This window comes from Euprymna scolopes, chromosome 41 (assembly GCF_053919585.1).
Source record: "Euprymna scolopes isolate OS-2025 chromosome 41, ASM5391958v1, whole genome shotgun sequence".
Classification (NCBI taxonomy): Eukaryota; Metazoa; Mollusca; class Cephalopoda; order Sepiida; family Sepiolidae; genus Euprymna; species Euprymna scolopes.
Window position 1 is genome coordinate 28,396,918 of NC_136522.1, and position 13,650 is coordinate 28,410,567.

The following is a 13,650-nucleotide window of genomic DNA, read 5'->3' on the forward strand; positions in this document are numbered from 1 at the left end:
ATAACTCATTATCTCGAAATATTTTCTTTTCAGTTGATTGTAATTTTGCTGGATATGAAGTTGGTTCATCCGGAAACGATTGTATTCCATGTGTTAAAGGATATTACAAGAATGCCACAGCTGGAGTTAAGGAAAATTGTAGCAAATGTCCAGAGGATTTTACGACTTCAGTAAATGAAGGAGCTACCAGTTTATTAAAATGTGATTTAAGTAAGTAATTTTTACCAACAGACATTCATTGTTCACCTTTTTTTTCCAACCGACATTCAATGTTTACCTCCTTCTAAATATTTTTCATGGGATGTTTTTTTTATTCTTCAAAATACTATCTATTAAAAACTAAATTTTATCTATCATTAGGTTGATAACCTCTCGGATAAAATTATATCTAAAATATAGAAAAATGATTAATTGATTGAGGTAGAAATACCGCAGCATCTGCTGCGGTATTTTTGGTTTAACCATATCTTTATCGCCGTCGATAACGGCTGCGCATGCGTAGATATCTTTACACTTTCATTCAATTAAATATATTAATTTCCGGCGTCTTAACATGACTTATCTTTAGCTCAGTGGATAGGATGATCGACTAACGACGTGGTTTTTGATGTTTTATGTGTTTTTTACTGTTTTAAATATATGCATTTGTTATCATTACTTTTGTTTAGCCAAACACGAGTATTTTCCATCATTTTAGTTTAACCTGCCCCGAAAAAAAAATCTAAAAATTTATTACCCTCCCATCTATCATTTTTCGGCACTCAGTCGCTAATTTCATCACCCTCCCCCAAGACGGTTATTAGCCCGCCCCTAACTAAATTGTATAAGTAAAAAAAAAAAAAAATGGCAGTATTTTAGCCAATGTGGCACCCACTTTGAATACAACTTTCTGAGTGTTATAAATCAGTTTAAAAGGTTACAACAAAAAAACACAACGCAGGAACAGAGTAGCAAAATATATTGACAATAACATACAAAAGTGGAAGTTGTTCATCTAGCCGACGAACAACTTCGGTAGGTTCACCGGATATCGATTCTACATTAATGCCTTGTCTTCCGGTATTTATTGTGTGAGGATCAGTTCATCGTTAGTAATGCAAGTAATTCTCTCACAACCTACCTCTCCCAACCTGATTAATCCGAAAGGTGTATCAGTAATACTTCCTCTTGCGTAGATGATAAGTGAGTTCGTAATTTACTTTTTCTGCGAGAATGTCGTGAAGAGATTGAGGAGAGACTCAATATCAACTGTTTCGTGTACAGTTTCAATAGTGAAATTTATTCCTGAGATCGGAATTGCTTTCTTTAACACCCAATTACCGTTCTCCATATTGTTGACTAATAGAACAATTGCTTTCTTTGAGTTTGGGCAGTTGAGCAAGATGAGTTGGAAGTTTTTTTTTGAATACTTATAAAATGATTTAGCAAAAGACCGAATTACTTTCTGTCAATGATTTGAATTCTTTTTTGTTAATTCCTAAGGGATTTGATTTTTATAAATCAGCACAAAAATTCATAGTTTTCGGTTAATGCTTTTTCTTGTTTTAAATTTAACTGCAGGTAATTCATTTCTCTGAAACAAATGTGACTTTATTAGTAATCTTAAGACTTGGTCTTTTTTGAAAAAACATTCTTAAGAGCAGGAATATCTTCCTCACATAACTTAAGAGTTTCCCCCAATTAAGTTCTTGAGTTGAAAGCCATGTTTAGTTTCAGAACAGTTTTCGATGGTTAGATGTTCTATACAAGTCCTGGAGGTGACTGGTTCTCAGTAGACAGAATAATTTCCGATGAGTAGGTGTTCTATACAAGTCCTAGATTTGACTGGTTTTCAGTAGACAGTTCTTGAGTTGGAATCCACACAGCAAAAGATTCTTCCCGTGTTGACACGAAGAAAACACATGCGAAGTTATTACAGAAAAGAATTAATTTTTATGGTGCAACTCTGGTTTCTGATTGGTTGGTAGCAGAATGTTAATTAATTTGATTTGTCAGTTCCTAGCAGCATCGTTTATAAATAGATTCTTCCGACTGTGCGGGATCATACCCCCATTATAGTTGGGAGATGGTCTCCTAGCGGCTTCATCTCCAGGGAGACAGGGCAGAGTACACGTCAAGGATCCGTTCTCGACAGGTGAGGGTCTGGGAACTGGACCAGCACCTGTCGGACTGAGGTATACTGCTTGGGTATCACCCAGGAGGTCCACCCTCTCAAGCTTTGCCACCCGGCTTTCGGGTGGGGCAGGTTTATTGCTTGTTTCCTGAGGCATCCTCACCAAGAAATGCCGACGGGGATGCCCAGGCAATTTTTGCTGAGGCAAGAGTGCCCCTCCTTTAGGGGAGCTTGCCTATTCTCCCACTTTCTCCACCTTGTGTCAAATATTGGTGATGTGGGCACCAATCTAAATATCTACCCCCATTGTAGTTAAAAAATATTGCAACGTATTTTTAAAAAGTTTTATATGTGATTATTAGGAGTATTTTCTTTAGCCTTGCAGTTTTCTTGACTTCCTGTGACTTTATTACTTTTTGAAAATGAATACCATTCGGTTACTGATTTTTCACTTCCTGAAACTGATTTAAAGATAATTTGGATCAGCAGATTTAGACTTATTTGTAATTTTTATTCAAAAGTAATATCAAAAACAAAAAGGTCAAACACGTCCTTTTTGTTTTTGATATTGCTTTTGAATCTGCTTTTCTGGAGAACGTAGATATTGGAAGGAAGTGTTTGCTTCGTTGCGACCGGTTTTTTCTTCTTTTTACTCCCAGAAAGAAGAGGCTCGGGAATCCTTGTCCATGGCAGGAAATCAAGCACATCCACTTTCCTTGGCGACTGGATTCGAAAAGGAAGACTTTCGCGCTGGATTACATGACGGCATTTAAGAAGCAAGGAGCTAACCTTGCTTTTTATTAAAAAAAATGACAGTTTGTATGAACCCAAAATATACGAAATTGTTCAATAAATGTACAAAACACGGAAAATAAAACATATGAACCAGAATAATAATATAACAAATACATACACGGGAATACATAATTTTTCGTACAAAAAAAAAAAACTCCACACGAATTCGACAAGATACACCTGAAGAAGGTCGGAGGTTACATCGACCGAAACATTGTGAAAATGACATTCAAAATGCTGTTGTAGAATTTGTAATTGCGCTATTTTCTGTTGTTGTTATTGTTTTTCATTCATGCGTTTCTGGTGTTCAAATAATTGTTGTTGCTATTGAATTTGTAATTTCACTAGTTGTTTTCGTCCTTGTTGTTATTGTTTTTTAATTTGAACGGCGTTTTTCTTATGGTTCTTGTTGTTGTTGGTTTTCATCTGTGCGTTTCTGGTGTTCAAATAATTGTTGTTGCTGTTGTTGCTGAATTTGTAGTTTTACTAACTGTTCCAAAGCAGCATTAACAGTGTCCATCTCTCATATGATTGGTAAAATTAAAGAATGTACAGATTAAAAAAAAAAAACTATGTTCAGTTTAACAAAGTTTTAGTATCTTTAGAACAACTGAGGCAGGGGAAACAATAATTCATTTCCCACTAGTTTTGCACTCAAACAAAACAACTCTTGTACTTAACTGAACTTACAGTTTTAATTTTCTGTTTTAATTTATAATCCATTAGTAAAACACTATTTCCTTCAAAAGCAAATCTCTTTTGCTTTTCACAGAAAAAAATATTCGCAGAATTAAATTGCTCTGAAATATTTAACAGCTAATAAAAAGAACACAAAAATCCGTATCTCTTTTTTTCATCGGCTAGACGAACAACCTCCCTAGGTCCATCCGATAGCGATTCCTCTTTACAGCTTAGTCTTCCAGTATTTATTGCGTATGGATCAGTTCATTCGCAGGTAACACAGGTAGTTCATTTGTAACACTTATTGACAAATATGCGAAATGGTAACGGCTTCAACTTCCCAAAGCAAGCTAATATTAAGTAATTTCTACTTTTTTGTTACTGTTTTAAATCTATACATTATTTATCATCATTTTTATTTAGCCAAGCACGAGTACTTTCCATCATTTTGATTAATCTTCCCCCCACCCCCACCAAATATCTAAAATTTTATTAACCCCCACCCACACACATTATATATTCGTTTTGCATTATACTTTTGATCGACTACCAACTACTGCGTAGTGGCTCCATATGCCAAAAAAAAAAAACAGTTATAAAGAAATGAGAATGCAAAATTTCCAATAAAATTTACTCGGAATATAATAGAGGCATCAAAATCCTAAGTATAGCAGGTGTGTGTGTGTGTGTGTGTGTGTGTGTGTGTGTGTGTGTGTGTGTGTGTGCGCGCGCAAACGCAACTTCATTTCTTTTATGTTTTGTGACTCGAATAACGTCGGGTATCCCTGCTAGTATTATATAAACAAAAATTGTAAATGGAAGCATAAAACCTTTTTTTTTTAAATTGCCGTATTCGACATTAAATAACCTGAAAAGGATTGATATGCCGGAAAAGAAAACAACCAAACCAGTTTGCAATGTAAATGTTATATGCAATCGAATTCTAAATACTAGCACTCTATCTGACAAATCTATATTTCATTCTAAGTGATCATTTCTTTGTATGGTTTGTGGAAGCATTTCTTTCCACGATGAAAGTTTAATTCAATTTAATACCTTTCAGAAAATTCTTTTTCCTGCTTAGAATATTTTTCGGAAGAGGTCATCTTTGCTGTCAGCAATGTTATCTATTTATTATTAACACATATAATTTTTAAAAAATTATGATATGCAAAAAGAAGCGCGTTACACATGAACAATGATATAAACTCGTTACATATGAAAATGATATACACACTCGTTACACATGAGAAATGATATACAAAATTGTTACATATGAAAGTGATATACAAACTCGTTACACGTGAAAAGCGATATAAAACTTGTTACACATGAAAAATATTACAGAAACTTGTTCCTCATGAAAAATGATATACAAACTCGTTACACATGACATGTGATATACAAACTCGTTACGTATGAAAAATGATATACAAAAAGAAACTCATTACACAGTTACATATGAAAAATGATATACACACTCGTTACATATGAAAAATGATATACAAACTCGTTACATCTTAAAAATGATATACAACTCGTTACATATAAAAAATGATATACAACTCGTTACATATGACAAATGATATACAACTCGTTACATATAAAAATGATATACAACTCGTTACATATAAAAAATGATATACAAACTCGTTACATATAAAAAAATGATATACAACTCGTTACATATAAAAAATGATATACAACTCGTTACATATAAAAAATGATATACAATTCGTTACATATGAAAAATGATATACAACTCGTTACATATGGAAAATGATATACAAACTCGTTACATATGAAAAATGATATACAAACTCGTTACATATAAAAATGATATGCAAAAAGAAACTCATTACACAGTTAAACAAATACACTTCGCTAATGTAAGCTTAATATTTTTGGAGAGAGAGAGAGACAACGATGAGAGGCAACAGAAAGAATTACATACATTTCAGTAGAAATGTTTTAAGAAACAACAATTACACAATTACAAAGTCCCCATATAAAGATTCTTTTTGGTTTTACTAATAAATAATCTTTGCTAATGAGGTTGAAGATCGGGGCCAATCCTTGATTGACACAAAAATGCCTTATTCCTAAACATTTAGTGGTAATGATTAAAGGTAAATGGCGACGATTAAAGGTAAATGGGGGAAAAGAGAACGGTACTTTCCCTAGATAGTAGTAGTACTCAATGAGAAAGAAGCCTTTGTGTCGCCCTCAACAATATTCAACCCGTTTATTTCTGTACTTTTTAAGCGATGCAATCAGAAACAAAGGCTTCGAAAGAGAAACTATTTTATTAGGCTTGATACAACTGCCGTAATAATTTTAAAATTGTTTTCATCTTAGTTTAAAGCAGCCTTTTTCATCCGTAAGATTCCAAACAAACGTTCCTTAGGCTTCTCTAAAACAATTGTGATAAACTAATGTACTTTGCATTTTTATTTAATTCCACAGGTGTAATAGTACAACAAATCTGTATTATTGGGATTTTTCATACTTTTATTATCATCTTGAATGATATTTTCACAATGTTTAAGTCAATATAACCTCCGACCTTCTTCAGGTGTGTTTTGTCGAATTCGGGAATCTTTCTGTCGAACTCAGGAATTTGCACAAAATTGAAAACAGAACCATTTATTCAATCCACAGGTGTAGCATACTATTGTTATGTCAGCCATGATTGGGCGAAAGTTTTAGTAATTCACAATTGTATTCTAAGCATAGTCTGCACTGAGGATCGAATAGATCCTTGGTAAAATTCCGTTGTAATTGACACTCTTCTGGAAGTTGAAAGTTCAATCCTCAGTGCAGATTATACATAGATTGCATCTTGTTGTTGTTGTTATTAATCAAATATAGTGTTAACTATTGGAATAACAAAAATATTCAACCTATTTATAGGCCTTTTCGGACTTATTTAATTACTTTTTTGAATAGAAGTGATAATTTGGATTGCTATTCTCATCATGGTCGTTATTTAAACAATCTTTCGGCCGAGGTAATCTCCGACCTTCTTTTTCTAACAGGAATTTGCCCAGAAGGTACGTTTATCAAGGATAACGATTGTATGCCATGCGCAAATAATACCTACCAACCAGCAATGAGTCAATACAGCTGTGAAGAATGTCCGAACAATACATACACATATCGTGAAGGAACTATCAAAAAAAGTGATTGCCAATGTGAGTATTTTTACCTTCGATTTTTTTTCTATCGTTTTTTTTTTTTCTACTGAAGAGAAAATCGTATTTTTATCTCTGCTAAGAAGGTTATGCTTTCGGTCAAGTCGAATTTGTTTGTTTGTTCACAACCTATCAAAACAAAATATTAACCATTAAATTTTCATAATCTATAAATTATTACAACGGATTTTGGAAATTTTCTCTAATTAGACACATAAAAAGAATTTCCATTCAGCAATTACATAGAAACAAACATTAAACCAGAGATCTGTCAAACTACTATCACACCTATATTATATGTGATGTACTTAAACATTTTGTGAGGATTTCCTGGTATATTACTTGTAGTGATCGGATTATTGCACTCAAGATGAGAACAATATCCAATCAACACAAGCAATCTAAACAATCAATCCTCATCTAAAAAATTAAGAACTTTGATTTCCTGGTATGTCTTTCTATTTTTTGTTTGCAATTTTTTTCACCTTATTTATTAGTTTTTTTTTATTTTTATATTTTTTAAATCTACTCTTCAAATTTAGTTTTTAATTTTATATATTAACACTAATACTAATCTGTTTTTCTTAGACAATAATGCCAGTAATAATTCCAATATCTTCTTGCAGACACTAATGTCAATATGTTCTTTTAGACATTAATATCAATATCTTCTTACAAACACTGGTGCCAATACATTATTTCTGGCAATAATTCCGATATATTCTTGAAAACACTAATACTAATCTGTTCTTCCAGACAATAATGCCAATATGCTTTTGTGTTCTATAAATGATAAACAAAAATACTTGGGAATCAACAGCTTATATTCATTATCCAATAATCAAGAAATAGTACCCTAATGAGTTGTGAACCACGTGGTGAAATTTGTGAAACCGAGCAAGCAGATTTATCCATATAATCTGCTCAAAATGAAAGATCTCTTACGCAGATGTATGAAAAAATAAACAATATTATTCAACGGAAATGGCAATATTTCTTTAAAAAAACAAATAGTAAACTTCACACAATCAAACTTAACCAAAGCAAATGGGGGAAAAGATAAATAGAAATAACTTTATCTCAGCTACTATGCACCTATGTAGAATGTGTTAGTTATCTAGAAAGGAAATTTCTACTTTAAAATAAGATAGTTAAAGAGAAAATTTTCACTTAAGAATTAAGTTAAAAATAAAGTTTACGTGTTCAATGAAATGACATAAGAAACTAGAAAGTTCAGACTGAAACGTGTACATTCTCTCAGCGATTGTCTGTAAGACAGGACAGACGTTTTTTCAAGAATCCTTTCCCATACACACCCAAAGGTAAACTATAGAAATTTGCAATATTACTGTATACTGATAAAATTGTAAAGAATTTTTTTAAAATGTTAAAACGAATATGTGTCGTTGTTATTACTACAACGAAACATAACTATTACAACTGCTGCTACACAAAAGAAAGACATAGATTTACGACTTTACTAAAGAAATAGAACTCCTGACAACTACTATTACAATTGTTGCCAACAACAGAAAGAAAAGTGAAAGCGCTACAGTGACTAGCGAGGTGTCAACAATATACCTGTTATGAAATGTACTAGTCATTTGTTGCTGTCAAAAGATTGTGATTCTATTCAACTCCCATAGGACACATATATCAAAATTGACAGTTGCTTAAACAAAAAGAAAAATCAATGTAAACGCCATACCAAACTGTAAAACACATATTAACTTAACAGTGTATAAGATGCAAATACTATAATAGAAACAAAATGAGGAAACTACTTGAAACTACTCAAATTACCAATATAATATCATGCCTTAAAGCAATAGACAGGTATTTAAAATATATAAAAGCATATTTAAAGTATGACTACAAAATAACAACGAATTTGTTTACACATAATATGTATATAACACAAGCGAGTTATCATTTAATAAATTACAAGGGTTGATTATGTCGTTAAATAATGCAACTTAACAAGAAAAAATTGAAAAAAAAAAAAAAAAATGAACGACACTCCACAACCGACCAAAAATTACAAACAGAACATTTTCAGGAACCAGAAAAAAAACCCAAAGAAAATATGCTGCAAATGTAACCTCTTTTTCGTGTATGTATCAAAATTCTTCAATTAAGTTGATTATGGAATCTTAAGAAAAAAGTTATCTTGGGATACTTCCATGTAAAATCACGCAGTGCTTGAAAAATATCCTCAGATTTTGTTGTAACTTCCACCATAGATGGACATCATAAAACTAAGAAATCATGAAATTTAATGTAACTCCAAGCGGTTGCCAATTTAGAGCATTTTCTGCTACAATAACAAGCACATCTATTTTTCCTATATTGGTGTACATGTGAAAATTTTCCAAATCTGATAAAATCACAAAGAAGGCCATAATTTGGGACAAATCTGGTACTATCTTTTTATATTTTGGAATACAAAAAATTACTTGAATGAATTGTTGGTATCATATCATGTTATAAACAGAAAATATTCAAGAAAATGTAATCAGTAAAATGTCAACTGGGAGCAATATCACGTCATTTACTCAAAACAAAAAATGCTCTGAATCAGAAACCGCTTGGAATTAAATGCAAAAATTGTCAGGATTTCTTGTTGTATATGGAAGAGGAAAAATCCCGGTAATTAGAGAAACAAAGTAAATAGGATCGAAAATAATATTTATTAAAGAAAATTGCAAGAATCGAACTCAGTGATCAAAAGTTAAAAAGAATACATATTGCTATTTAGATGCGATGCTAAGAATGTAGAGGATTGTCCGTTATATTAGAAATAACTATACAACTAGTTAAGTCAGAGGAAGAATCAGATATGTAAATTAAAGAATGGCTTTGTGTTGTCAAAAACGTGTTGGAGTCATATGTAATATGCAAAATCTGTGAAAAACATTCACATGTTTCAGCATGTCTGACGTCACAAAGAAAGATAGATCCAATATATTCAGTTAAGTTAGGGTTCGAAATGAGTTACAGTGAGATGAGTTCAGTGCTGAGTTCAGAACAGTCAGAGTTAGCCTAAGCCCCGTTCAGAAGCGAGGCAGAGAATGGAGAACAAAATGTAGGAACCTTACGTGGCATTGAATACCTGATCATTCCCACCATTCTCATCACCAACTGGAATAAATGTCTTCATGTTTTCGTCATCATTTCAACCGCAAAGTAATGTGTGTCTTCTATTATTATATAACGTCGCTGTGTACCCCGTTATATATTGCTTCTCCATTATGTAAACCCCTTTACACAACAGACATCGATTTGGTACCACACTATTAAATATTCTTAGTTTTTATGATGTCTATCTGAGGTGAAAGTTATAACAAAATCTTTAGATATCGGTTTAAAATCTAGATAATTAAGTATCTAGATGATTTGAAATGGAATTACCCTTTGGTCAGTTTTCCTTGAGAACTTTTCTAAGAGTCTTGAAAAATTTATTTTCTACCTATTTTCTCAATGCTGTTTCTGAGTCTTGACTATGCTGTTTTTTTGTTATTGCTTTCAAAACTCCAACATAAAACCTTTAAGTTCTCCATGTTTTTTATAATTTGATGAATTTTTTTAGCATTTTTGTTAGCAATTGCTTTTATCTTCACAAATGATACACGACCAATGCTGGCTTGCTAAGCAAATGAAGTATATTTCTAATGAAGCATCGCAAATCGAATTGATATATGTTTTTATATTTTACAGTGTTATGCGACGCCGGATATGAAGGGCAAGAAAATTGTATACTTTGCAAAGTTGATTACTTCAAACCAACATCTGGTGCCAACCTGTGTTCTAAATGTCCAACTCATTTCCTTGCCAACGCAAATAGAACAGTTTGCAATGTCTGTAAGTATTATTTAATTGATTTCATACTAATAAAACTGTGCAGATAATATATAGAATTATTATGATTAAATCTATGCTTAAATCTGAACAAAGGATGACACGATTTTTGGTGAATAAAAAATAAGCTCCTGATAAGATGTCATATCGCTCTTCCAACCATCATTGATTGATTAGAATTGGATATTATTTTTGAAATTATGTATATTAGGTAAGTATGAACAAAACATTGAAATGTGATGAAACGATATAAATACACTTTCTATAAAGTTCAGACTCTGGACAAAAAGTGACCGATCGTGGTCTAAGATCCACATGATTGGTATTATCTAATTAGTGGTGGACAGTTTCTCGGAATAGCCGGAAATATTAAAATCTAAAAAAAAAAAATAATGAAAATAAACATGAGTTTTTTTTTTAATTAATTGCTTACGCAGTTCGGGTCGTTAACTGTATTGTGTCAAACAACATAACACAATTCACAGTGAATTAAAACTATTTTAAGAATAGTTCCTACTTGGAAGCAAGGGTAGTTGATAAAATGAGGGAAACATGATTTACATATTAAAGGTGCACAAGTTTATTAACAAAGCATGCTTGAACCAGATGAGCAAACGGCATGCTGTCGAGAATAATACTCCAGATGAACTAATGAATGCCGTGTTCAGCACATGTAATATATCAATCCTATAATTCAATCCCATAAACAATTTAAACAAGGAAGATCAAAAAGAAAGTGTAAGATAACGAAATTGATTGTAATAAACCTTAAAAGGAAAACGTATGGACTTCATACAAAACAAAGCTAAAAAGTGCGATGCTTCTAAAAATTTGTATAGAGGAGCCTGCGACCAAGGATGAGTAATTTTTCTATAACTATTTTGTACTTCTAGTAATGCTGGGGAGAACTTGAATGCCTACTAGACAATATCTTCGAGTGTCTAAGGTACAGTTGTTCAGGGGTTTGTCAGTACAACCTGGCATGAAGATACTTTTCTCTGCAAGTAAACACCGACCAAATATTCAAAATCACATTTTGTATTCGTTGCTTAAGTAAGATCTCTTCAGTATGGCTAGCCAACACTGGCTTTTACGAGGAATGGGGCACCTTCTTCCAATTGATGTTACCTCAAGTAACAGCACAAAGATGGATACTCCACCAGAATAGATGGATTCTTGTCCTGGAATCCAGTAAATGCAAGAGACCTTAAGAAAGGTATGCTATAACATATTTAAATGATTGCCTGTGGAGAGGGAAATTATGTTCTCGAATTCTTTACTAATTCAGCGTTTGAGAGGTAAAGAACTTTAATAGAATATTCGAATATCTATGTATCTCATATAGAAATCAAGTGTTAGTTCCAAAAAGTGTGGCCTCTTGATTTCTGAGAACTTCGACTGAAGTAAAATAAAATACACACTGTTGTACATATGCAACCATGTTGTCTTATTTATGTTGCTTCTGCACTTTAGTGCCCGTTTTTCCGTGAGTCGCGCTCGGCAACGCCCGGCAACGTCCGGCGAAAAAATGGAAACGCAAGATTATAACGAGCGAGTAAAAAGAGAGGCGCCAATTAGCAGACGTTAAAAACCGGGGAAAAAAAGAAATAAAGAAAGAAAGAAAAGAAAATAGATTTCGTGGTTTAGTGGGGGATGCCCTTTTCTCTTCCCTGCAATCTCTCTCCCACAGAAGAGACGTTGCGAGTCTGTCTTTGTTTTATCGTTATTTCCATGGCAGGTGCTCGTCTGAGCTCCAATCCCTTGTCCCACCTCGCCAATCTTTCATGAGAAACACCCGTCTGGCTGAAACTACTGTCAATAAATTTCCCCACTCTTTATCTGTGCCTAAATCCAAACGTAGATTCCATAAGCAAAGCTTCTTTCTCAGAACTGCACGCCAGTGGAAATCTCTGCTGCTTGCCTGTTTCTAACCTGACTACAACTTGGACGTCTTCAAGTACAACATAAACAAACTCCTGACAAACCGACCCCTTAAATAAGACACTCTATCTAAACACCCAATACTAATGATTACTACAATACTATCTCATTGATTACTGTACACGCAATAATCCTTATCCCTGAGTGGCCTTCGGGCCTTCATAAGTTGTAAAACCTATGTAAAAAAAACAAAAAAAAACAAATCACGTGGAGAGGATGTGGAAGGAGACGAAACAACAAAATAAAAAGGAGGGTGGAACCAACCGCGATCTGCTTGACAGTTATTTTAGTGAATTTATGTGGAGACAAAAATTCGGAAAGAATCCGTTTGTCTCTATCATAAAGGATATATCATAAAGCATATATCAGAAAGCATATATCATAAAGCATATATCAGAAAGTATGTATCAGAAAGCATATATCATAAAGCATATATCAGAAAGCATATATCAGAAAGCATATATCAGAAAGCTTATGTAAGAAAGCATATATAAGATAGATTATCATACAGCATATATTAGAAAGCATATATCAGAAAGAATATCATAAAGCATATATCAGGAAGCATATATCAGAAAGCATATATCAGAAAGCATACATCAGAAAGCATATATCATAAAGCATATATCAGAAAGCTTATTCCAGAAAGCATATATAAGAAAGAATATCATAAAGCATATATCAGAAAACATATATCATAAAGCCAATGTCAGAAAGCATATATCAGAAAGAATATCATACAGCATATATCATAAAGCATATATCATAAAGCATATACCATGAAGCATATATCATAAGGCATATATCATAAAGCATATATCCGAAAGCATATAGCAGAAAGCATATAGCAGAAAGCATATATCAGAAATAATATCATAAAGCATGTATCAGAAAGCATATATAATAAAGCATATATAATAAAGCATATATCATACAGCATCTATTATTATTATGTTCTCGAATTCTTTACTAATTCAGCGTTTGAGAGGTAAAGAACTTTAATAGAATATTCGAATATCTATGTATCTCATATAGAAATCAAGTGTTAGTTCCAAAAAGTGTGGCCCC

At 32.7% G+C, this 13,650-nt stretch overlaps 1 protein-coding gene across 1 annotated transcript in view; it reads left to right on the forward strand.

The window, feature by feature from the left end:
* Positions 1-13,650, forward strand: part of LOC145266638 (uncharacterized) — a 275,190-nt gene that overhangs the window by 142,086 nt on the left and 119,454 nt on the right. Inside the window, exons 12-14 of the mRNA XM_080122562.1 lie at positions 34-210; positions 6,628-6,783; positions 10,501-10,644. Coding sequence (XP_079978688.1) covers positions 34-210; positions 6,628-6,783; positions 10,501-10,644 — 477 coding nt within the window. The remainder of the gene's footprint in view (positions 1-33; positions 211-6,627; positions 6,784-10,500; positions 10,645-13,650) is intronic.